We start from the raw sequence: 26,112 nt of genomic DNA on the forward strand, positions 1-26,112 counted from the left end.
CGACGCGCGGTGGGAATGACGAACCCAACCTCCATCGACGAGCTCGTCGAGGCCATCGAGCTGGCGGAGGCGGCGATCCACCGCGAGCCCGGGGAGCGAGCGCCGTCTTTCCCTCGGAGGGTGGTCCAGGAGCGACGCACGCCGGAAGGTACCCCGCGACCAGTACACAGGCCAGCGGCTCCCGGCCCCGTCGACGAGCCAATGCCCACTGAGGAACCTGCCCCGCCAGCACGCACGTGGTTGGCTGGCTGCAGCCTACATCAAGACCCGCCCCACGGAGCTCCGCGGGCGGAGGTTAAAGTCAATGGACGATCAGTACTGGCCCTCCTGGATTCCGGAAGCTCGGTCAGTCTCGTCCAAGCCACCGTCCTACCGCCAAAGAAGACTTCCAAAGCCCAGCTGCCTATCACATGCGTTCACGGCGACACTCGTCACGTCCCGGCACGGCGGGTGACGATTTCTGCTGGCCCCGGCGCCTGGCCGGTCGAAGTGGGCGTTGTGAAGGATCTGCCTCTTCCCGTGCTTCTTGGACGGGACTGGCCGGGGTTCGAAGAGCTTCTTTGAGCCACCACGCAGCCAGCCAGCCGGGCCGGGAGCCGCCACCGAAGGCGCCGCAGCCGACGGAGAACCGCCCTGCTGGTGTCAGACAGCGGGAGAGATGGTGAGTCCCCCTTCCAGGCTTCTAACGTGTTCCTTGACGTCTTTCAACAGGTCCAGGGAGGGGGCTCCTTCGCGAAGGCCCAGCTGGAGGACGACCGACTTAAGAATTGTTGGTCACAAGTCCGAACGGTAGATGGCCAAGACCACCAGCCAGCGCCCCATCCTCTCCCGCACTACGTCGTGAAGAGTGGCCTGTTGTACTGTGTCGCCCAGCGGAGGGGGGAGGTAAAAGAGCTGCTCGTGGTTCCCAAGCCAAAAGTGGAAATGGTCATGGAGCTGGCCCATAGCCATCCAATGGCCGGCCACCTGGGGGCCCCAAACACCATCCAACGCATCCGGGACCGTTTCCACTGGCCGGGCTTGGATGGAGACGTGAAGCGGTTCTGCCAAGCCTGTCCCACCTGCCAACGAACCGCGCCACGAGCTCCTCCCCCCAGTCCACTCATTCTGCTTCCCATCATCGGGGTACCTTTCGAGCGGATTGGAATGGACCTGGTGGGGCCGTTGCCTAAGTCTGCCCGTGGACATGAACACATCCTGGTGATCGTCGACTACGCCACCCGGTATCCAGAGGCCATTCCCCTAAAGAAGGCAACGGCAAAGAACATCGCCAAGGAACTCTTCCTCCTCTGCACCCGAGTCGGCATCCCAGCGGAGATACTGACGGACCAAGGGACCCCCTTCATGTCCCGGCTAATGGCTGACCTCTGTCGGCTGCTGCAGGTAAAACAGCTCCGGACCACCGTGTACCATCCCCAGACGGACGGCCTTGTGGAGCGGTTTAACCAAACCCTGAAGCAGATGCTCCGGCGGGTGGCAGCCGAAGACCGGAAAGACTGGGACCTGATGCTGCCCTACGTCCTGTTCGGAGTCCGAGAGGTGCCCCAAGCCTCTACCGGGTTCACCCCGTTCGAGCTGCTCTTCGGTCGTCAGCCAAGAGGCCTCCTGGACGTGGCCCGAGAAGACCACCGTGTACCATCCCCAGACGGACGGCCTTGTGGAGCGGTTTAACCAAACCCTGAAGCAGATGCTCCGGCGGGTGGCAGCCGAAGACCGGAAAGACTGGGACCTGATGCTGCCCTACGTCCTGTTCGGAGTCCGAGAGGTGCCCCAAGCCTCTACCGGGTTCACCCCGTTCGAGCTGCTCTTCGGTCGTCAGCCAAGAGGCCTCCTGGACGTGGCCCGAGAAGCCTGGGAGCAGCAGCAGCCGACCCCTCTCCGCTCCGCCATCGAGCATGTGAGGGAAATGCGTGAGCGGATCGAGAGGGTCATGCCATTAGTCCGGGAACACCTCACGAAGGCCCAGCGGTCCCAACAGCAACACCACAACCGGGCGGCCCAACCACGTGAGTTCCGACCGGGCGACAGAGTCATGCTGCTGGTCCCCACCTCAGCATGCAAGTTCCTCGCAACCTGGCAGGGTCCCTACACTGTCGTTGAGCGAGTTGGTCCTGTCAACTACCGGTTGCGCCAGCCGGGTAGGCGGCGTGAAGAACAGTTGTACCACATCAACCTTCTGAAGAGGTGGGTGGGGACCCAGGACCAGCTCACGGCTCTGGCCTCGGTCGAACCCCCGGTGGTGGACGTGGGAGAACAGCTGTCCGCCACCCAGAAGACCGAGCTGAACCATCTGGTCCGTCAGTTCTCTGATGTGTTCTCCACCCGTCCCGGGCAGACCAACATCATCCAGCACGACATTCGCACACCACCCGGACTCGTCGTAAGGCAGCGGCCCTATCGGGTCCCCGAGGCTCGGAGACAGGCCATTGAGGATGAGATTTGTGAGATGCTCAAGTTAGGGGTAATCGAACCATCTCGCAGCGCCTGGTCCAGCCCCATCGTCATGGTGCCGAAGCCGGATGGCACCCTCCGCTTCTGCAACGACTTTCGCCGACTCAACGAGGTCTCGGAGTTCGATGGCTACCCGATGCCCCGTGTAGACAAGCTGTTGGAACGCTTGGGGAGGGCCCGGTACATCTCGACGCTTGATCTCACCAAGGGGTACTGGCAGGTCCCCCTGACAAACTCTGCCAAAGAAAAAAACAGCGTTTTCAACTCCCAGTGGGCACTGGCAATACCGGACCCTCCCCTTCGGCCTGCACGGGGCTCCCGTCACCTTCCAACGGATGATGGACGTCTTACTCCGGCCCCACCAAGCATATGCGGCGGCCTATCTCGACGATGTAGTCATCCACTCCGAGACCTGGCAGGACCACCTGGAGCGGCTGCGGAGGGTGCTCCTGGAACTCCGACGGGCTGGACTGACCGCCAACCCCCGGAAATGCCATCTTGCCCTCGCCGAGGCTCAGTACCTGGGTTTCTGGGTGGGTCGAGGGCTGATCCAGCCCCAGAAGAAAAAAGTCAACGCCATCCTATCAGCACCTCGCCCGGAGACCAAGACCCAGGTACGAGCCTTTTTGGGGTTGGCGGGTTATTATCGCTGCTTTATCCCAAACTTCTCCACCCTAGCATCTCCCCTGACAGACCTGACCAGGAAGGGGCAGCCGGAGAAGGTAAATTGGGACAGCGCTCTGGACAGGACCTTCCGGGATATCAAGACCGCCCTGACCACGGAGCCGGTCTTGAGGGCGCCCGACTTCAACTGCCCCTTCCTGCTGCAGACGGACGCCTCCGATACGGGCCTGGGGGCGGTCCTTTCCCAGGTCCAGGAGGGAGAGGAGCATCCTGTCATATACATCAGCCGTAAGTTGACCCCAGCCGAAACCAGGTATGCGGCGGTGGAGAAGGAAGCCCTGGCCATCAAGTGGGCAGTCCTGGAGCTCCGCTACTACCTGCTGGGACGCCGCTTCACTCTGATGACGGATCACGCCCCGCTACAGTGGATGGCCCGCGCTAACTGTGCGTTCACACTGCCGCCGGCGAGAGCGTCAAACTTCGCTCTGGCCGCCCTGCCATCGACGCTGTAGAAAATTCGTGGACGCGCTGCCGCTCTGACGTAGATCGAATGCTTGGTCTTTTTTGAAACTATATTTAAAGGGGCTGCAAAGCAAACACTCATGTTGACCGGCATTTGTGCTGACTGACCATAGGTAGGGTATAACCGTATAATATAACCTCATGAAATCATTTAAATGTGAAAGTTAAAAAAAAGCAGATCGATGGAAAGAACTTAACAATTATAGTTACATGTTTGCTAACGAAATAAACCAATTAAAAGCCATTTGTGTGGTGTATAAATAATGTTGCGCATCTTCTTATCAAACCCGCCGCACCAGCAGTGATCAACCTCTCTCTATTTTGCTTGGGAACTAATGTGGTCGGAACCAAAGTTTACAGCGCTGCGTTCTCTAGAATCATCTCAAGCGGAGCACTACTACATTCCCATTGGTTGCCGCCGGCTGCCGCCGAAGCGCGTCGTAGTTCATTACCATAAAGTTGACCTGATCCCAACTCTCCTCGACGCCCAAATCGTCCAAGACGCGCCGCGCCGCTCTCGCCGGAGCTCGCCGCCGGGCTCCCATTGAGAATGAATGACTTCCGGCCACTTTGACGCTCTCGCCGGCGGCGGTGTGAACGCACAGTAAGGACACCAACGCCAGAGTGACGCGGTGGTTCCTGGCGCTCCAGGACTTCCATTTCACGGTGGTACATCGGGCCGGGACGGCCAACTCCAACGCCGACGGACTCTCCAGGCTGTGGTCAGCTTACGCAGGTCTGTCAGGGCGCACTCCCCGCCCACCCCTATGTTCCCCAATGTATGTGTGTAACTCTCGTTACAGGACCAGCGCGACGCTTGGGGGGGGGGGGGGGGGGGTGACAAGTCTCCCGAGCTCCCGTCAGCGTCGCCCTGGAAACAAACACGGATCACCTGCAGCCACTCAGCACAGCCCGGATCCGCACAGCTGCAGGCGATCACCACAGCCTATAAACACAGCACCATGGGACACCAGTTTGAGCACCAACTCCACTCCAACAAAGCGCTAACACTTCTCTCTCTCTCTCTCTCTCAGACAGCAGCCTGTGACACTCCGGCCACACCGTCTCACTGACGTCACCGCGAGCCACCCTGCACCAGAGGAGACCAGAAGCATCGCGCACCAGCACTTCACTATCACCACGTTTGTTCAGATTTGTGCAAATAAACCCACCCTCCGGGAGCTTCTCACTAGTTCTGTGTTGCGTGATTCTTCACCCTGCCAAAATATCAATGTGTTGTCACGAGCTGCAGAGTTTAATATGGATTTGTCTGTGCAGGTTTTTTTTACTCTCATAGATGATGCTAGTAGTCATGTACCATTCACATGCATTATATGACTGATAGACTGTAACGGTTGGAGTTAAAAATCTTCATTTGTATTCTACTGAAGAAACAAAGACACCTACATGTAAGCAGATAAACATCACATTTTCATTTTTGGGTGAACTATCCCTTTGAGCAGAAGTTGATTTTCAAAATTGTGAGTGTCAAGCGTCTTTTGGGGCTGAAAAGCCTCTCAGTCTAATTTCCAGGGCTGAGTTTCCCAAAACCATTGTAAGCTCAAGTTGATCGTAGAACAATTGCCACCAATGGTCTCTACGATCAACTTAGGCTTACGATGGTTTTGGGAAACACAGCCCAGGTCAAGGAGCTGCATTGTATTAATTGATGTGACATGACGTCACTTCCAAAGGAACAATTAACATGTCTGACCAATTTCATGGAATGTGAAAATGAATCTCATTGGCAGAATAAATACATTTAAATTAAACATTTAAATTAAACTGGGCATTAGTGCAATTCAATTGGGTTGCTAATAGCAAGGCAAAATAGAATGAGGTGATCTCCAAAAAAGAAGTACTTTTTGACTGTAAATAAAATTGTAAGGAGTAAAAAGTACTTTTTTTTCTTAAAAAATGTAATTAAGTAAAAGTAAAAGTATTGATTTTTAATTGTACTCAAGTAAAGTAAAAATCCCCAAAAATAATACTTAAGTACAGTAATCAAGTAAAATTACTTGAGTACTTTACACCTCTGATTATAACGTTGCGCTGTTAATGCTCGCGCAGCCTCTCCAGGAGAAATCAAAACAAATGTGCACTGCTCACACAGAGAAACTCAGTTAACACTGCAGTAAAAATGTCGAAATGTGGAGTTTATTTATATTTATAACATATGATACAGTTGCAATGTCACATTACCAAGAGTGGTGTTTTCCTGAATAACATCACGACTGAAAATGACACTGATTTCATATGACAGTTCCATAAACAATTATGAACATAAAGTCACTTACATTTTAGATGCAATATTGAGTGTTTTTGTTCTATTTCGGCAGCAAAAATAGGTCCAAACAAAGATCACAGCAAAACGTGCATCACCACAAAAGCGTGTTAGTGAATGATTCAGCATTTTGAATGAATAGGTTGAATCAAAGATTTAATGACCTATTCGTAAACGACTGCCTCATTCTTGAATGAATCAGCCGTTTGAACGAATCGACTCAATGAACCAAATTAAACACATTGTAGAGCAAAGTGTCTTCTTGACATGATGCTATTCAGTATCCACAGGAATCAGCTGCAGTGTTTGAGGTGGTTAAAGGTTTAAAAAACGATTCAATTAATTGACTCCGTGTCAACTCTAACATTTGAAAGACAACAACTTCATATACGGTGCAATTTCAGATTTAAGACTTTGCAGGACGTTTTTATTCACTTAGAACTATGTTACACACTACATGAAAGGTAATTTTCAAAAATCCATAATAGGGGCACTTTCATTGCAGTTATCTCACCTAAATCCTAAATGTTTGCTCGCTCTATGTACAGTATGTGTATTTGTGTTTTACAATGGGGTATTTTTTGTGCAATAGCTTACACACTACACAAGAAAGCTTGATTTAATTTTTAAATTAAATTTACGAACAGTAAACAAATATAAAACGCTGGCGGTTTAAAAAAAAGTGCTGGCAGGGAAAGAGTTAAGTCAGGTGCATAGAATATAGGAATATAACATATATATGACAGCTTGTGTTATTTTGCACAGACGTCAAAAAAAAAAAAAAACACGTCTTAAATACCTAAGTATGTTGAGTTGACAGTTTGGACTCTTCAGTCCAACAGAGAGTAGCTTCACTCCTAAATCCTGCAGGTCATTGTTGCTCAGGTCCAGCTCTCTCAGGGAGGAGTTTGATGACTGTAGAGCTGAAGCCACAACTTCACAGTGCTGATCAGTGAGTTTACAGGCTGTTAATCTAAAGAAAGGGAATACTCTGGTTATAATTCACAGAAAGAAAATATATTTTCATACATTTATGATCACTATATTAAATAGCTTAAATATAGTGAAACATTAATTAAATAATATATAGTGTTAATACATTACAATATATTGAATAATACACAGGGATTTATTGAAAAATATGTGAAAATATATTTACTATGTTACACTAATGTGTATTCACCAGAGGTACTTTCACTCAATTAAGTTATGTTCCTTTAGGGTGCATGTTGAAAACATCAGCATACAACAAAATAATATGATTATGGTCATGAATCTTAATCGGTGCTACCTCAGTTCCCTTTCGAAAGGGAACTCGCGCTGCGTCAGCTGACGCTACGGGGAACGCCTCCAGTGTGACAGGTGTCTGAACTACTATCGAATCACGGCAATCCTATTGACCGGCGACAGCCTATAATGTCATCAAGGTGCGACCAGGAAGTATATAAGGGCGCCTCACAAACATGACACCGCTTCTTCGTCTTCAGGGACTGTCTTGTCTGAATTGCTTCGAGTTAAGGTAACCCAAATTCATTATTGTATACACACGAGTTGTGTGTTTCTGCCAGGGATCAAGAGCATGCACAGCAGCTCTTATCGAGTTGTTTGTTTGTTGTATAATGTGAGCATTTGTCAATCCGAGATCGCTCTGCTCTCATCTAATTCTCTTCCTGAGGGAAGAGGGTTTGGCATCCGAGACTGATGATGCAGTCCCGCTCTTGCCGAGGCTGAGCGCGGACACACGTCATGGTTTTCCCGGGTAGAGCCCGCTGAATCGTCACGGGAAGGCATTCTTCCCTTTGACGATCTGGCGGCTGACGAGACTTGTTTGCAAGTGCTCTAGGGAAGGAGGATTAATCTTCTCAGCCATCCCGACTGTGTATGCTGAGCCGATGAATGTTATGAAACGCGCTGCGGCCGCCATGTTACCGCGTTAGAGGAGAGATCGCTCGTGTTGGACTAAACGATCGATTTCTCCCCAGCCATAATCATCGACTCAGTTGGGCTTTCATTCCTTCCTGATCTTCCTATTTAGATCGAGAGGGCATGGAATAACCTATATTCGGTTCATATTCACTGACATCAGCGGTATGACATCAGTGATATGTCGCTGATGGCAGGAGGATAGGAGAATATGGGTATGTGTCGTTGCTTCCGATTAACGGGATGTGTGCAATTTCGCATCTGGGAAGCTGAGAGCTCCAACCCTGCTACCTAAACGATGTGTCGCTTTGATGGAAGGGCATACACGGCTGCAGGTCAGCCCGGTGCTACTTCTAACACATGGCAGTGTTTCATGCGCACCAGGCCAGTTTGCTGAGGGATCTCGATCAGGGGATGTTTCCCTGATGTGGTGGTTGCGCAACAGGCGGAGACTGGGCCCGAGGGCCAGCATCGCGGAGGAATAGCGTATTTGGTAGCGTCTGAGGACCTGCATACCACTGAGATCCGGGACCCAGGCAGGCAGGAGGCATCACAGTCCGAGGACCGGAGACGGGGCCCGAGGGCCAGCATTGCCTCTCGCGCGCCCCCCACAGTCGAGGGTGGGGCACAGAGAGGCGGACTCCTGGCAGAAGTAAGAGCTGTGTATCACAAAACGCAGTCAGCGTTCATGATGGTCTCCTCCCTGAGGGTGAGCTAAGAATTATATTGACCCTCACCTCCTCTTCTTCATCATCTCCCCAGGCGCTTCTTACATCCGGCCTAGGTGGGTCCGCAATGATGTGCTAGGGCCCGCCTGGCTGGTCTGTGAGTGCGCCCCCTCTGGCCCATGGTAGTGGTACACCTAAGCATACATGTTGTGAATTAAGCTTGTGGGTAAATATCATGGTGCGCCGCAAACGAGCGGGTAAGTCCCCTATAAGAGGGAAAAATATGAATATATTTTCTGACTTCTGCTCCCTGTAGAGGGCTTCGGGGATCGCTGTGGATCGTTGGATATTTCTGTAGGGCCTGTAGTTCCCCTGTTAGGATGGCTAGAACGGTCATTATACACCAGTTGCTCGGGCTCCGTGGTGAGCTAGTGTTGCTAGTAGAGAGCCAGCAAAGGATATGAGTCATATTTAAGAGCTGTAACTGCTCGCTGTGTGGAATACAGTTTTTAACCTCCCGAGGTTTAAAAAAAGAGTATCTCTGGGAAGGCATCGCTCATTCCTGCGGGTATGTAGCGTATTGCTAGGCGTGTATTTTCTCCTAGTTTTAAGCTGGTAACTGGTAGCCGCCTCGGGGTAAGGCGGTTTGTATCCTCTCTCAGTATACGTTTTTTGAGAATGCAGGATCAGACTACGCTAGAACTACAGTTAGATCTAGAGCCAGATCTAGTATACGACTGGCACTTCTGCCCGAGTGTCCTTTTGTCTGGTGCAATAGGAGTGGTCCTGTCGGGCCTCGGGTATAGATCTAGATTGGCCTAGGCTTTCTAGGGATTACAGAGGCGTCCGCTAAATGCGTTGGCGCCCCGGGTAGCTATTCAATAAGTGAATTAGTTTTCTAATATCCCTAATGTTAACCTCCTCTCATGCAGAGTCGTCCGGCCAAGGCCCGCCCCCTTCTCTGTGTTCTGGGGTTTTTCAATAGTAATGCAGGTTGGTGCTGTGCAGAATTGATAGCAATTTAGCCAGTGGTCGTGGGGCAGGGTTAGGCCATCTTTCTTTCAAGTACGAAGAGATTGTATGCGTAGCTCAACCCTGCCCTCCAGAGCTAGTTTCTTAAAAAGCCGCCAGTTTTTGGCAGGCTCTGGCCCTGTTTATATGTCCTGGCCAGGTGGCAGTACTCCTCTGATAAGGCAGGGTAGATTTGAGTATCCCACTCCTAGCTCTGTATCCTTCTGCCCCACCCATGGCTCGGGTTGAGCAGCACTTCGTAACCTTTTTGTCATATGTTGGTTTGGTAGTGAGCTCCCTTGAAGCCAGAGCATTGCCATGGCTGACGCCCTTGCAGTGATGGTAGGCCGCTTTAAAGCTAGGTCCTTCATGAGGTGGGTGGCGTAACCTTAGGGGGTCCAGGGCGTTGTTTTTGCAGAGTACCCTGTCATGAGTAATGTAATTAGGTTCCAGAGCTTGTAGGCGCTGCTGGTAAGACTGCACTGTCATACAGTAGGCCCGAAAGTAGGCCGCTGTGAGCAGCCAACTTGGGCAGTCTGGGCAGTAGACTCCGGGTCAGGTGGTAGGCCTCAGTAGGCCTCCTTTCGAGTGAGTCCCGACGTTGGGGAGGTTAGCGATTAATAGCTGCAACTTAGATAGGTAGTCAGCCTTGGAAAGTAGGCCTTTTGCAAAGTCGGCCCCTTTTGTATTGCTATATGTGTTTTCTCCCCAACGATGTCCGCCTCAAGTAGCAGAATTCCCAACTAATAACCCTTCTTAGTAGTTGGATGTTATCTTGTCAGCCAGCAGAGAAGCTACTGTCAGTCCAGGAGTTATAACAGCCAGTTTCTCATGCCTGCCACCAGGAAGCCATCCCTGCAGGTCTGCTGTAAGGTAGTAGACCCCGACAGGCCTCCCTGAAGATGGGCTCGCCAGTCGCCAGTCGACCGTGACAGTCAGCGTGGATTGCGAGCAGGCAGCAGGCCCCTTCCAGGCCTCCCTGTGGCTCGCCACCAGGTAGTAGGCCTCACCAGGCCTCCCCTGGATGTGAGTTCCTGACCGTCCCTAGGGGTGAGCCCCGGGACCAGGATGCCTCTGGCAGCAGGCATGTGGGATTACCAGGTAGTAGGCCTCACCAGGCCTCCCTGAAGGTTTGCCATGGGTAGCAGGCCTCAAGCCGGGCCTCCCCTGATGGCACGTCCCAGGGCTTCAGTCATGTGGACTAGCATGGACTGTTGGCAGGTGGTAGGCCTCATTCGGCCTCCCTGAAAGCTTGTTACCAGGTGATAGGCCTCACTAGGCCTCCCTGAGGGTGAGTTCCCGAGTCAGGATGCTCGGGCAGCTAGCATAGCCTGCTATTAGGTAGTAGGCCTCTCCAGGCCTCCCTGAGGAGACGAGTTTCTGTTTTCCAGCTACTTTGACAGTTGGCTTCGGCTGCTATCAGGTAGTAGGCCTCACCAGGCCTCCCTTCAGCTGAGTTTCCGAGTTTGGATTCTCGAGCATTTGGCATGTACTGCTATCATATAATAGGCCTCACTAGGCCTCCCTGAGGGGTTGGGTTCTCAGTTTAGGAACTGTTAACTGGCATATGCTGACAGCTAGTGGGGACCTTGCTGTCAACATCTGGCAAAAGCCTTATTCGGCAGCATCTGAGGATGGTCTTACCCTAGCGCGACTGAGGTCGCTTCTGCTACTTGGTTCCCATGGGAGGGAAGAGCCTGAAGCTGCCTGGGCCTGATCAGATGGTCGTAGGCCCCTCGCGAGGCCTCCCCGTTAGATCAGCTTATAGGCCAGTCTGGCCTCCTGAGTGTTTCTACTTGATAATAGCTCAGTAGATCCTAGGATCGAGCAGATTAACTCCCCTCGCTGGCAAGGGTGGAAAGCGCTATGCTGAGTACCGCTCTCGGGGATGCCCGTTTCTGAGATCCGGTCTGAGGAGGACACTGCCAATCTGCAGTCCCTTGGGTTGGATGCCTCTCCAGGGGGCGAGTATCCAGAGGCTCTGTTCTCGAACAGACAAGGATGGCCCGGCCGAAGTGCCCGTTGAAAAAGGCACCAAGCTAGGCCTCCTAGTCCCTTCAGACGAAGAAGCGGTGTCATGTTTGTGAGGCGCCCTTATATACTTCCTGGTCGCACCTTGATGACATCATAGGCTGTCGCCGGTCAATAGGATTGCCGTGATTCGATAGTAGTTCAGACACCTGTCACGCTGGAGGCGTTCCCCATAGCATCAGCTGACGCAGCGTCTCGTTCCCTGTTCTCAGGGAACCTAGGTTACATTCGTAACCGGAAACGATTTCCTAATGGCTTGTGCTAGTGGTTCAAGGGATAAACAAAACAATAAGGGGTAAAATGGACATCCCTGCCTCGTTCCACGCTGTAGAGGGAACAGTGTTCACCAAAACAAAACCTTGCAGAACTTCCCACATATAGTTACACTCTAGCCTATCAAAGGTTTTTTCTGTGTCAAGTGAAAAAAACGCACATGGGCTTGGATGAGTGTCTGCAAAATCAAGTACATGAAAAAGTCGACGCATTATCAGATGGGAGACACCCCTTAATAAAACCGGTTTGATCCTCTTTGACTAAGTTATGAGTTACTCTCCATGTCCATATCCACAGGAATCAGCTGCAGTGTTTGAGGTGGTTCAAGTTTTCCCTGGTGTCTGTGTCCACAATAAATGGACAGACAATATGCTAATGTTTCATCTTGATGTCACAACGAAATGGCTTGGGATTCGTTTAAAAATGATTCGTTTAATTGACTCAGTGTCAACTCTTACATTTGAAAGACAACAACTTCATATACGGTGCAATTTCAGATTTAAAACTTTGCAGGACGTTTTTATTCACTTAGAACTATATTACACACTACATGAAAGGTAATTTTCAAAAATCCATAATAGGGGCACTTTCATTGCAGTTATCTCACCTAAATCCTAAATGCTTGCTCGCTCTATGTACAGTATGTGTATTTGGTGTTCTACAATGGGGTATTTTTTGCGCAATAGCTTACACACTACACAAGAAATCTTGATTTAATTTTTTAATTAAATTTACAAACAGTAAACAAATATAAAACGCTGTGTTCACCAAAACCAAAACATTGCAGAACTTCCCACATATAGTTCCACTCTAGCCTATCAAAGGCTTTTTCTGCGTCAAGTGAAAAAAACCAACATGGACTTGGATGAGCGTCTGCAAAATCAAGTACATGAAAAAGTCGACGCATATTATCAGATGCGAGACGCCCCTTAATAAAACCGGTTTGATCCTCTTTGACTAAGTTATGAGTTACTCTCTCCATGCGAGAGGCAAGAACTACATAAACTTTTAAGTCGCATGGGATAAGTGATACTGGTCTGTAATTGGAGCAATCTAATGGATCTTTCCCCTTTTTAAGAAGTAATGATATCAGAGATGTTTTTTGATCTCTATGAAATGTGCCATGCTCAATTGCAAAGTTAAAATATAGCTGCAAGCAGCAATACCGGGGCCAAGCGCAAAGAAGACAAGACATGCCAAAATGGCTGGCAGTCTCAGATCAACTACATCAATGAGCAATTAAAGACTTATTAAGGTGATTTTAGGTAAAATAGCTGTAAAATGATAAATACAGTCAATAATAATTATTTAATGATTTATCACTTTCAACCAATAGGTGGCACGGTTAAGAAATTGATGTGGTGTGGCCAGAATAAGGGAACAATGACACATGCAAAGATTGGTGTCAATATATCAAAGCAGGGTGTCAATATAGTGTCAATATGTCATTGCAGAGATATAGCCACAAGAGGCCATTTCATTATAAGTATGGACCACATGCGGTGCTGTTTTGAAACCTTTTAAGTAGCTTAAAGGCATGGTGCTGATGGCACATACCAAGCTTCGTAATGATACAACAATTCATTTGTAAAGCATAGCATTTTTTATCATAATACTGCATTGTAGTCAATGGGAATTTCATGTTTTGTTCTATTATAGCGCCACCAAGTGGCACAATCCTACCATTTTTTGTTGTGTGTCCTCGGAGTGAGCCCATACGTGTCTGTGTCAATTTTGGTGAAAATATCTCTTTTAGTTTTTGAGTTATAGACATTTATATGAAAAAACACATGAAAAATGACTGACACCTGACTTTGATTGGATTTTACACCCCCTTACTATCAATATTTTGAAATTTGGACATTAGCGTATAGCTATCGACCTATGTTTCCGAACTTCTGACGCTGGTTTCGTCTCGATCGGACTAGCGGTTTCGAAGATATCAGCTAATGTTTTTAAAGTGCTAAATTATAACGCTGCACAAACAATACGCCGAAACCTGGCAAGTCTGGTATCGTTGGCCTCGGCGAGGATTCAGGAGACAAAAAAAGTTACTCTCATGTAAATAAGTCAATCTCACCTAAAGTTATAAGCATTTGAAAAAAAAATCTCCACTAGGTGGCGCTGTTTCGAAACTTCTTGGGCTCATTCAGGGCATCGTGACATCGATGACCGTAACAATCCGTTCAAGTGTGCATAAAATACAGCATTTTAGCACATAATTCAAAATGGCCGACAGCCAAAATGGCCGATATGGTAAAATTAAATATCAGACGACTCTGCATGACGTCTTGAATCTAACGAGACCACTTTTATGATTTTTGGACAAACGGTTCAAAAGTTATAAGCAAAAACAGACATTTTTTGTATCTCCGGACCAGTAGGTGGCGCTGCGCCAAAACACTGCATGTTGCCTCATGTCATGCTTGTGATGAGATGTCCCAAGTTTGGTTTGAATACGGTAAAGCGTTGCGGAGATATTGCCTTAAGTGTGTTTTTGCAACCGCTACGTAAAATTTGTTTGCACGTTTATCGCAAATGATTTGATGAATCAACTTGATTTGCAAGATTTTTTGTCAGCATGGTCTGAAGATGATCTGGTTCAATTTTCGTGCAAATCGGATGAACCGTCTAGGACGAGTTCGTAAAAGTAGGTTTTTCGGAAAATTAAAAATGGCGGGAAAATTGTTATGACGGAAAATGACATCATATGGTGCAATCGAATCGTCTTGAGCCAAGGAATCAGAGGAAAAAAGAATTTTGTGTCTAGCCCTTATGGTTCAAAAATTATTAGCATAAACATTAGTCAAATTTTGGACTGATGGTGGCGCTAGAGGGTTTGAGTTAGAGACTCCAAATTTGCTATGGTGACTTTTCAGACTGTCCTCTATGAGTGTGCCAAATTTCACAACTTTTTACCATATGGTTCTATGGGCTGCCATAGACTTTGTGGCGGAAGAAGAAGAAGAAGAAGATGAAATATAGCTGCAAGCAGCAATACCGGGGCCAAGCGCAAAGAAGAAGACAAGACATGCCAAAAATGCTGGCAATGTCAGATCAACGGCAGCAATGAGCAATTAAAGACCTATTAAGGTGATTTTAGGCAAAATAGCTGTAAAATGATAAATACAGTCAATAATAATGATTTAATGATTTATCACTTTCAACCAATAGGTGGCACAGTTACGAAATTGATGTGGTGTGGTCAGAATAAAGGAACAATGACACATGCAAAGATTGGTGTCAATATATCAAAGCAGGGTGTCAATATAGTGTCAATATGTCATTGCAGAGATATAGCCTCTAGAGGCCTTTTCATTATAAGTTTGGACCACATGCGGTGCTGTTTTGAAATCTTTTAAGCAGCTTAAAGGCATGGTGCTGATGGCACATACCAAGTTTCGTAATGATATAAAATGCTATGCTTCACAAATGAATTGTTGTATCATAATACTGCATTGTAGTCAATGGGAATTTCATGTTTTGTTCTATTATAGCGCCACCAAGTGGCACAATCCTACCATTTTTTTGTGTCCTCGGAGTGAGCCCATACATGTCTGTGTCAATTTTGGTGAAAATATCTCTTTTAGTTTTGGAGTTATAGACATTTATATGAAAAAGCACATGAAAAATGACTGACACCTGACTTTGATTGGATTTTACACCCCCTTACTATCAATATTTTGACATTTGGGCATTAGCATATAGCTATCGACCTATGTTTCCGAACTTCTGACGCTGGTTTCGTCTCGATCGGACTAGCGGTTTCGAAGATATCAGCTAATGTTTTTAAAGTGCTAAATTACAATGCTGCACAAACCATAAGCCGAAACCTAGCAAGTCTGGTATCGTTGGACTCGGCGAGGATTCAGGAGACAAAAAAAGTTACTCTCATGAAAATAAGTCAATCTCACCTAAAGTTATAAGCATTTGAAAAAAAAATTTCTCCACTAGGTGGCGCTGTTTCGAAACTTCTTGGGCTCATTCAGGGCATCGTGTTGATGACTCAAACCGAGTTTCGTAACAATCCGTACATGTGTTCATAAAATACAGCATTTTAGCACATAATTCAAAATGGCCGACAGCCAAAAGGGCCGATATGGTAAAATTGAATATCAATTAACTCGGCATGCCGTCCTGAATCTAACGAGACAACTTTTATGATTTTTGGACAAACGGTTCAAAAGTTATAAGCAAAAACAGCCATTTTTTGTATCTCCGGACCAGTAGGTGCTGCTGCGCCGAAACGCTGCATGTTGCCTCATGTCATGCTTGTGATGAAATGTACCAAGTTTGGTTTGAATACGATAAAGCGTTGCGGAGATATTACCTTAAGTGTGTTTTTGCAACCGCTACGTAAAATTTGTTTGCGCGTTTATCGCAAATGATTTGACGAATCAACTTGATTATTCTCGCCGATTCATAAAGTTATTTTAGAACCACTGTAGTGAGATGGACTTTGTAACAACGTTTTTAGTACCTTTTAAGGGTCTAGAGAGTGAACCGTGCATTGTGCCAATGGAGGCCTTTCTGATAGCCTGGCTCCGCCCTCCTACGTACTTCTGCTCAATTTTCATTTTCCTTCAGTACTACGTCTGGTACTGCTGTATATGCTTAGGTTTTCGCCCAAACAATTTTTTACTGGTCCAATCAGCGAACAGAGGGAGTGGTTGAGAGCGATGACGTTGATGTCGTGCGCTAGTTTGAGTTGTAGTTCAGTAATGGCGGTGGTGAAAAGATGCAAGTGTGTGGGACTGGCACCGCTGACGAATGTTCAGAAGTTAAAGCCAGAGTGTGGCGAGGTGGACGAGCGAGCGAGCAGGATCGAGAATGAGACACACCGGTCTCGAGTCCTCTCATGAGGGAGCACAGAGGCATATAAGGATGAGCGACACCGGTGAAGGACGAGAGAGGACCAGGCCTGGATTTTAAGTTGTGTTTTGCTTACGTTAATATGTATGTGCGCGGCAGTCGTCCGTGAGGGGCTGCCGCTTTTACTTTCATTTTGTGTTTATTATTTGATTAAAAGTTGTTAAACGTTCGCCGGTTCCCGCCTCCTTCTTCCCTGAACAAATGAACTCCGTTACACGGAGCAAGAACAGTCACTGCTGAGTTGTGTTGGTGGCCATAATGTTGTGGTCCGGGAAATGTATTTAGTTCGCTCCGTTAGTGGTGAAGGAGTTGGCTGAAGCCATCCGTCTCCCACCACCCGCAAAAAAAACCTAGGCTGAATTACCGACTGCTTTTGACAAACACCAAGGTCGTGTGGTGATGTAATTGCTCTCCGAATCCACATCTCTGAGTTTTCAAGAATATATCACTTCAAAATTCACTGTTTATATCCTTTTTAGATCCCTGCAGAGCACCGTGCGGTTGCGTGAGCTGTAATTTGCATTTCTAGACTTGTATTTCTTTAAATGCTGGCAATTGTTTACGGCAGCATTTATTCTTATCATACCAAGCATATTACATTTTATTTACAGCATATATATGATTGCACGAGATATGCACCACGAGAGCAGCGCGTTCCGATCACAAAACTCTCCTCTTCACCGTGAAAAAATCACAATCCGAATGCACAAGGTTTTATCACTGACACTGAGAATCAAAGGCGAACGGCGCGTGAGACATACGTCACGACCAAACGTTAGCGATTGGTTAGGCAGATCCAGAGTGACTCTTGGCAGATCCAATAGTTTTACACTTCAACAGAGTTCCCGCCTTCAAGGAAGTAAACGCTCGTCAATGGAGAGTGTCCAGACTCTATGTACAAATGAAATGTACGAGAGTCTGGTAAGACCAGGCTACCTTTCTGAGCCATCAGATTTCAACTAAAATATCTTCATTTGTGTTCTGAAGATGAACGGAGGTCTTACGGGTGTCGAACGACATGAGGGTAAGTAATTAATGACAGAATTTTCATTTTTGGGTGAACTAACCCTTTAAGCCATTTCTCTCCGCCATGTTTGTAGTTTAACACTTTTTATCCGTGTTAGTAGTTCTAATTGAATCCATCCGGGTATCTTTGGAATACTCTTTTCAACATACTACAATTTGGGACACACTAATTATATTTTCGAATACTATTTAGCAGACATGGGGACTTGTGACTTGGTGACTTGGACTCGAGTCGACTCGAGTCTCTATTTTTATGACTTGTGACTTGACTTGACAAAAAATTAAATACTTGAGACTTGACTCGGACTTGGAAGTTAAAGACTCTGGACTTGACTTGACTTGAGACATGATGACTTGAATGACTTGAGTGTTAATCACATCATGTTTTCAGTTTGAATATAAAATATATAAATAATTTTTTTAAATAAAGTTGACCCAGCTGGAGCGCAGGCTGAGAATAGCGTTGTCATGACTGGATCACGACACTATCATCAGTCATGCCCTCTCGTACGCACACCACGCCCACTTAGATCAGATATCACATCAACATGTCAGCCGGAGGGGTACCGAGGGTCATTTCGGCTTCAACAATTATTCGCAAGATGGCAAAAGACGAACAGCGTTGCAAGACATGCAACATAAAAATCACAGACAGCCAGACGACAACCTCCAATTTCGTCCGTCATTTGAAGAGCCATTCTGCCCAGTAAGTGCTTGTCAATTTGTTAATGTTATCTGGTTAGTTGGTAGTTAGCTAATGTAATAATAGCTAAAGTAGCCACTAGCCCAGGGGTCACCAACATGGTGCCCGCTGGCACCAGGTCGCCCGCAAGGACCACATGAGTTGACCGCGGGTCTGTTCTAAAAATAGCTCACCGTAGCAGCTGCGTTCAGTCGCTTCCGTGTTTATTTAAACGCAGGGCTCCAGACTGAAGCCAAATATATACGTTACTAGTGTCTGTAAATATTAAACTGCAAAATGCTCCTGCATGTTCTGCGTCTGTGTGGATGACGGGCACCGCGCGCGCGCACTCGCTCTTGTAGTCTCTGCAGACACGAAAGCATAAACCGTCACTTCATGACAATTTACCGATTAATTTGAGAAAACTGGGTGCGTCTCATTCAGCTCCTGGTTCAGTAGTCAGGGCACTGATCAGGACACAAGTCAATGGGACTGAACTAGGGAGCTGATTGAGACGTGCACCCACTGTCATATCATGAACACAGACACTCAAAGGTATTCAATTCACGGCAACCCGTCAAAATAAAAGTTCGGTTTAACGTGAAGAAATTGACTACAGATTGTAGCCTACAGTAAATTTAGCTACGTCTCTATGTAATAATAATACATCTCTACTAATAATAATAATTATGAAATAAATAATATTAATTATATAATTATTAATGGTTGCTTATTTTTCACTTGATCTTTCATTTATAAACAATGTTTACTTTTAAACAGCATACAGCCTTTACATGTTTATGTATTATTTACTTATGATTATCATTATAAATAATAAACATTGATTTTTTTAAAAATATTTAAATAAAATAATTTGCTGTGGTACCAAAATTGGTACAGAGTACGTCAAATTTTTATGGTATTGGTACCGACTACTGGAACTACTACTACACTCTTTCAGGTGTAAAACAGTTCGGATAGTTGTTAATATGAGAATTATGATGCATTATTTAAGAGTTTTATATAACACGAGTAGCTCTCTGTGACTTTCATTTTTAAAAAGTAGCTCTCAAATGAAAAAAGGTTGGAGACCCTTGCTGTTATTTGTTTTATGGACTTAATGTTGAAAATTTAAAACATTTTACATTTAAATTTAAAACACTGTTGGCAGAAGTGAAAAATAAATATTTTTATGAAGTTACAATTTAGTTTGATTCCATGATGTATTTTACTGAACATGAGTATTTACAATGCAAATCCAAATTATTGTAATTTACTGACAGTTACTTATATCTTGTCTTTTCACTTTATTAAGATCAGATTCTGCAGGTAAAATTACAATAATAAGCTGACTTGACTTGGACTTGACTTGACCTACTACAGGACTTAACTTGACTTGACTTGACTTGACATAGCCTGTGACTTGACTTGACTTGACTTGCCCAAGAAAAAAATACTTGGGACTTGCTTGAGACTTGAAGGTTCAGACTTGAGACTTACTTGAGACTTGCACATGTGTGACTTGGTCCCATCTCTGCTATTTAGGACGGATAGTAAGCGAATTGGGAATATTTTCACAGAATGCTCTTTACATGATGTACTGTAGGAGGATTTTATGAAAGGAAACAGTAGCTGGGGTTTCACAGGCGGGGTCACATTTAGTCTGTTTAGTAATCCATCCAGTTTGTAGTAGGCCTACATATAACACAACTTTATAAATGAACACTTGTGTATAGATGGATTCACATATACAAATTATTTTGTATGAACCCTGTTTATGTATGTTTTTCTGTATAAACCGCTTACAACTGTAAGTGATAAACACAAATCTCATAAATCACATGAAAGTTCAGAGAGACATTACATCATTTGACGTGAAGGACTTTCCAGGGATGTGGAGCAGAATGATGAAAGAAAATCATATACCAAGAGTGAAATATGAGTGTGTTTCTTCTTTGGAGGGAGACCGTGAGGGACCTTAAAGGAACACGGCAACTTTTTGGGACTTTTTTTTTTATTAACTGTATTCCCCAGAGTTAGATAAGTCCATACATACCATTCTCATCTCCATGCTTGCCATAACTCTGTCTGAAGCACCCCCCCGCTAGCCTAGCTTAGCACAAAGACTGGAGGTACATGGCTCCAGCTAGCCTACTGCTCAATAAGTGACAAAATAACGCCAAAATTTTGCTATTTACATGTTGTGATGTGTATAGTCACAGCGTGTACAAATATAAAGGTTACATGAGACACAGCCATCTTATAAACGTATACATACTGGAGACTATATTCTCAGACGGCGCAGCACTGCTCTACTTCTGGGGAGTGATTGGCTCGCAGCACCTGAGAAGCAGCGTTGTTACTTCCGTCAACAAAACCAGCCTGACTAGGTAGCTGTTTTTGCACAATGAACCCACAGACAAAAATATAAACTGCCCATTCACCCTCCAATTCATTAGCAAGGTAAATGCTACAGTCCAGAGAAGTAACTCTAGCGCCGCTTATTTGTTACTGTGACAGAGCGCGTTCGTGACAACACAATACTAACATTACAGGGAATACATGGAGCACGGGAAAAACTGCAATACAGTAGTGACCACCCTATTCATGTAACAGTGTCACAAACGTTCTCGACGACAAACACACACTGCTGTTATTTACCTGTTAATGCAGCAAGAAATGAATTACTTTATAATGATTTGGCAACAAGTACTGTAATTTTCTGTATTCATACCATTTCGCTGTCATGCTTTAAACACGCATCTGATGTGTCAGCGGGCGCTCTCCGTGCAGCGAGCAGCCTCACGTGTGAATGTAAACAAGGCATCAGTGAGTTGTTGTTTTTTTTACCTCTAGAGGCCGCTCTCGTGCTTTATAATGGCAGCAGGCCCTTCTCAGAGCTCTCGTGCTGTGTAATGACAGCGCACCCTTCTCTGCCACTCCAGCAACGGACTCATCACGGAAAAAATATCGTTGTGGATTTTTGCCGATAACCGATTGTTCCACCATTCAGCTATCGGTGCCGATTAATCGGCAAAACCAATGAATCGGTCGACCTCTACTGCGGACCTCATGTGATTTAGAAATTACCCTCCCACATCTGCATTTCATGTGGCACATTCACAAGGGATAAACGAAGCCTGTGATTTTACTTGAATTTACGGACTTATCTCCCGGATATGATGTCAAGGCTTGGAAATGTCTTGTCGTTATAGGTCTAGCTGTATGATATATCATAAATAGAAGAATGTTCCTTACCGCATGCTGCTATACATGTCATCCATCGCCATTTAATCATTATTTTTGTTTGCACTCTGATGGTTTTCAACTTTCTCTTTCTGTAAATTGTATAGTTGTTGTATAGCGATATGACACAGCATCCCAAAATACTATCAAAACACTCCAACGCACTGCACTCCATTCTTCACGAAAAATTTATAAAAAGGCAACAAAAAAACAACACAGGATTCGCACAGGATTAAGATCACAGACAACCTCCACAATTATTACAAATGACTAGAGGTCACCAGGTAATACTAATCCCGTGCGAATATGGATTATTACTGTTAAAATACATTTCACTGTTTTTTTTTTTTTTTATCTTACACCTCTAACCCCACAGCAGAATCCTGTTAAATCCAGAGTTAAATAAATCTACAGTGTTTAATTAACACCAAAGGAGTGTTGAAGTTAATGAGATAATTAAGTGATTAAATAAGTGATGAAGCATCAGTGACGAACACCTGCAGTTAACAAACAGAATCACTGAAGGAAAGAGGAACAAGAACTACAGCTGACTTCAGCCACATCCTTGAATTAAATCAACTGAAGATAAAAGAAGACATTAAGGCCCCGTCCACATGAAGCCAGAGCTTTCCCTATCCGATCTTTTTTCCCCCTCATTTCAAGAAATATCAGCTGTGGCGGGAGAAAAGAGGGCCAGGCCGAAATGCGTGGTGAAATTACCCCGAAGGGGCCTTTATTGAGTGACAAAAGCTTGAAATTAGTGCAGACGTTCCCAAGTGCCGGGAACCTGGTCCTTCAGTGCAGGAGTGAATGTGCAGTAATTTGCTGACGAACTGCAACCGAGTCTCCTTAACAATCACTGGAGCCTACAAAAGAAGAGCATCAGAGAAAGTGTTAGACTCGTCTTGGGAGATCTGGTCTCCCCATAAGCTTCTTTCTGCTGTGCTTATATCCTCCTCTACTGATGGCTCTCAGGTGGCTCTCATTCCCCAACTCCGCCTCCCGGCAATTGGATCCACTCCATTTCCATGACAACGCTGATGAGTGCTTTGGGAGTTTCACCCCCACCCCCCCCCAACGCTTAATGGGTGGAGTGTGGCACTCCCCTGGAGTGCCAAGAACCATCTGGGCACCCGGGCATTTGAATCTTTAGCCCGGGCCATCCACTGCAGCGGAGCGTGATCTGTGACCAAAGTAAACTTACGACCCGTCAAGTAATACCTCAGTTCCAGGACTGCCCACTTTATGGCCAGGGCTTCTTTCTCCACTGTAGCATACCGGGACTCAGCAGGGGAGAGTTTACGGCTGATGTAAACGATGGGGTGCTCCTCTCCTTCCTGGACTTGAGACAGAACTGCACCCACTCCTATGTCGGATGCGTCTGTCTGTAAAATAAAGGGACAGCTGTATTCCGGGGCATGCAGCACAGTCGAAGCGGTGAGTGCCGCTTTGAGTTCCTGAAATGCTTGTTCTGACTCTTTTGTCCATTGCACCTTCTCTGGCTTCCCTTTCTTCGTCAGGTCTGTGAGAGGACAGGCTATAGAGGAGAAGTTAGGAATGAAGCACCGGTAATAGCCCGCCAACCTGAGAAAAGCACGTACCTGGGTCTTGGTAGTAGGCGGTTTATACTGCCTTACTGCTTCAACCTTCTTTTCCTGTGGCTTGATAAGGCCTCTGCCAATCCTTTATCCAAGGTACTGCGCTTCTGATAGGCCCAGGTGACACTTCATTGGGTTAGCGGTGAGCCCCGCTCTCCGTAGTTCCCTTAGGACTTTCTCCAGTCACTCAAGATGGTCCTCCCAACGTTCTGAATGAATTACCATATCGTCGATGTAGGCTGCAGCTTAAGCCCGGTGCGGCTGTAGGACAATGTCCATGAGCCTTTGGAACATTGCTGCAGCCCCATGCAGGCCGAAGGGTAGAACCCGATAATGCCAGTGCCCCCCAGGGGTGCTAAAGGCAGTCTTTTCTCTGGCGTCCTTAGACAATGGCACTTGCCAATAACCTTTATCGAGGTCGAGTGTTGAAATGTAGCGGGCTCTACCAAGGCGTTCGATCAGCTCGTCTACTCGGGGCATGGGGTAGCCATCGAATTGGGACACCTCGTTCAGCTTTTGGAAGTTGTTACAGAACCGATGGGCCCCATCTTTCTTGGGCACCATAACTATAGGGCTGGACCACGGACTCCGGGATTCCTTGATTACCCCCAAATAAAGCGTCCGTTGCACTTCCTCCTCTATAGCCTGTCGATGTGCTTCTGGTACCCGGTAAGGCCGCTGCCTAACGATGGTTCTAAGTGGGGTGCGAATCTCATGGCATAGGATGTTGGTCCGGCCTGGGGTCTCTGAAAACACATCTGAATAGCTGTTTACCAGGGCCTCCAGTTCTTTCGTCTGGGATGCTGAAAGCTGGGTTCCCAGATCCACCACAGCCTGTTCCTTTACGACCAGTGCCGCCATTTGGTTGGCTGGCTCAACCCACCTCTTCAGCAAGTTAATGTGGTAGATCTGTTCTCCATGTCGCCGTCCCGGCTGGCGAACTCGATATTTTTACCGGTCCCACTTTCTCAGACACAGTATTTGGCCCCTGCCAGGATGCAAGAAATTTACAAGCAACATTTGGGATTAGCACCAATACTTTGTCACCTGGATGAAACTCACGAGCTTTAGTGGGGCGGTTGTACACTCGCTGCTGGGCGCGTTGGGCTTCTGTAAGATGCTCTTTTACCAGGGGCATAACTCTGTCTATCCTTGCCTTCATCTCCTGTACATGTTCAATCAGAGTTCGATGTGGGGATGGTTGGCCCTCCCAGGCTTCTTTGGCCACATCTAACAGTCCTCGTGGTTGCCGCCCGAAAAGTAGCTCAAAGGGGGTGAATCCGGTAGAAGCCTGTGGTACCTCCCGGACCCCAAACAGCACATAGGGAATCATGAGGTCCCAATCGCGCCCATCTTCAGCTACCACCCTCTTCAGCATTCTCTTAAGAGTCTGATTGAAACGTTCGACCAATCCAGCCGTCTGGGGGTGGTAGACTGATGTATGGAGTTGTTTTACCTTCAACAACTTGCACAAGTCCGCCATAAGCCGGGAGATGAACGGCGTACCCTGGTCGGTCAATATCTCCTTGGGGATGCCCACCCGGCTAAACAGGAGGAACAACTCCTTGGCGATGTTCTTGGAGGTGGCCTTCCGGAGTGTAACAACCTCAGGATACCTTGTGGCATAATCCATTATGACCAAGATGTGTTCATGACCCTGAGCTGACTTCGGCAACGGCCCCACCAGGTCCATCCCAATGCGTTCAAAGGGCACCTCTATGATGGGCAGTGGGATCAGTGGGCTGGGGGGTGGTTTCTGTGGGGATGTGCGTTGACACACTTCGCAACTTCTACAGAAACGCCTCACCTCTGCATTTATTCCTGGCCAGTGGAACCGATCCCTGATCCGCTGGAGCGTATTCTCAGGACCCAGATGCCCTGCCAATGGATGAGCATGAGCCAGGGTCAGAACCATTTCTGTCTTGGTATGGGGCCCCACCAGAAGACGCTTTTCCTCACCCCTCCTGATCGCCACACAGTAGAGCAGACCATTTTCCACAATGAAGTGTGGTGTTGGATGAGGTTGGGGTAGGCGTTCTTCGCCATTAACCACTCTGACCTGATCCCAACAGTTCTTAAGGCGCTCATCTTCTCACTTTGCCTGCATTCTCCACCAGTGTGGCGGGAGAAAAGAGGGCCAGACCGAAATGCGTGATGAAATTACCCCGAAGGGGCCTTTATTGAGTGACAAAAGCTTGAAATTAGTGCAGACGTTCCCAAGTGCCGGGAACCTGGTGCTTCAGTGCAGGAGTGAATGTGCAGTAATTTGCTGACGAACTGCAACCGAGTCTCCTTAACAATCACTGGAGCCTACAAAAGAATAGCATCAGAGAAAGTGATAGACTCGTCTTGCGAGATCTGGTCTCCCCATAAGCTTCTTTCTGCTGTGCTTATATCCTCCTCTACTGATGGCTCTCAGGTGGCTCTCATTCCCCAACTCCGCCTCCCGGCAATTGGATCCACTCCATTTCCATGACAACGCTGATGAGTGCTTTGGGAGTTTGCCAAACAGCGTATACACAAGAGCATGAAAACGGCTCAAAACTATGTAGTATACATGCCAGGCCAGTGTGTGGCGCTGTAATTCTGCCACAGAAATACACTAAAAATGGAGAAGAAGATTTGTGGCTAGAAGGGGTACAGCAATGGTAGGAAGTGAGGCAAAATCTCACAATAAAATAACAAAAATACATTTGCTACTTACCAGATGTGTTTTATTAACGCCTACACCTACCCCAACCCTAAACCTACTCTTACAATAATGCAAATACAGTAATTAAATAACGCAGTATTGATGTGCGCATGCCCAGTGCCCGTAGTTGTATCCCTTATAGTCTTCCCCGCGCAGGACGTGGTGTGATGACATCACCGTTTCACAAAATATACAAATTGGCTGTACAC

General features: G+C 46.9%; 1 protein-coding gene across 1 annotated transcript in view; it reads right to left on the minus strand.

Moving 5' to 3' along the window:
* Positions 1 to 26,112, minus strand: part of LOC307125781 (uncharacterized protein) — a 238,644-nt gene that overhangs the window by 23,434 nt on the left and 189,098 nt on the right. Inside the window, exon 10 of the mRNA XM_079815890.1 lies at positions 6,681 to 6,854. Coding sequence (XP_079672016.1) covers positions 6,681 to 6,854 — 174 coding nt within the window. The remainder of the gene's footprint in view (positions 1 to 6,680; positions 6,855 to 26,112) is intronic.

The sequence above is a fragment of the Gobio gobio genome, assembly GCF_949357685.1.
Source record: "Gobio gobio genome assembly, chromosome: 1".
Taxonomy (NCBI): domain Eukaryota; kingdom Metazoa; phylum Chordata; class Actinopteri; order Cypriniformes; family Gobionidae; genus Gobio; species Gobio gobio.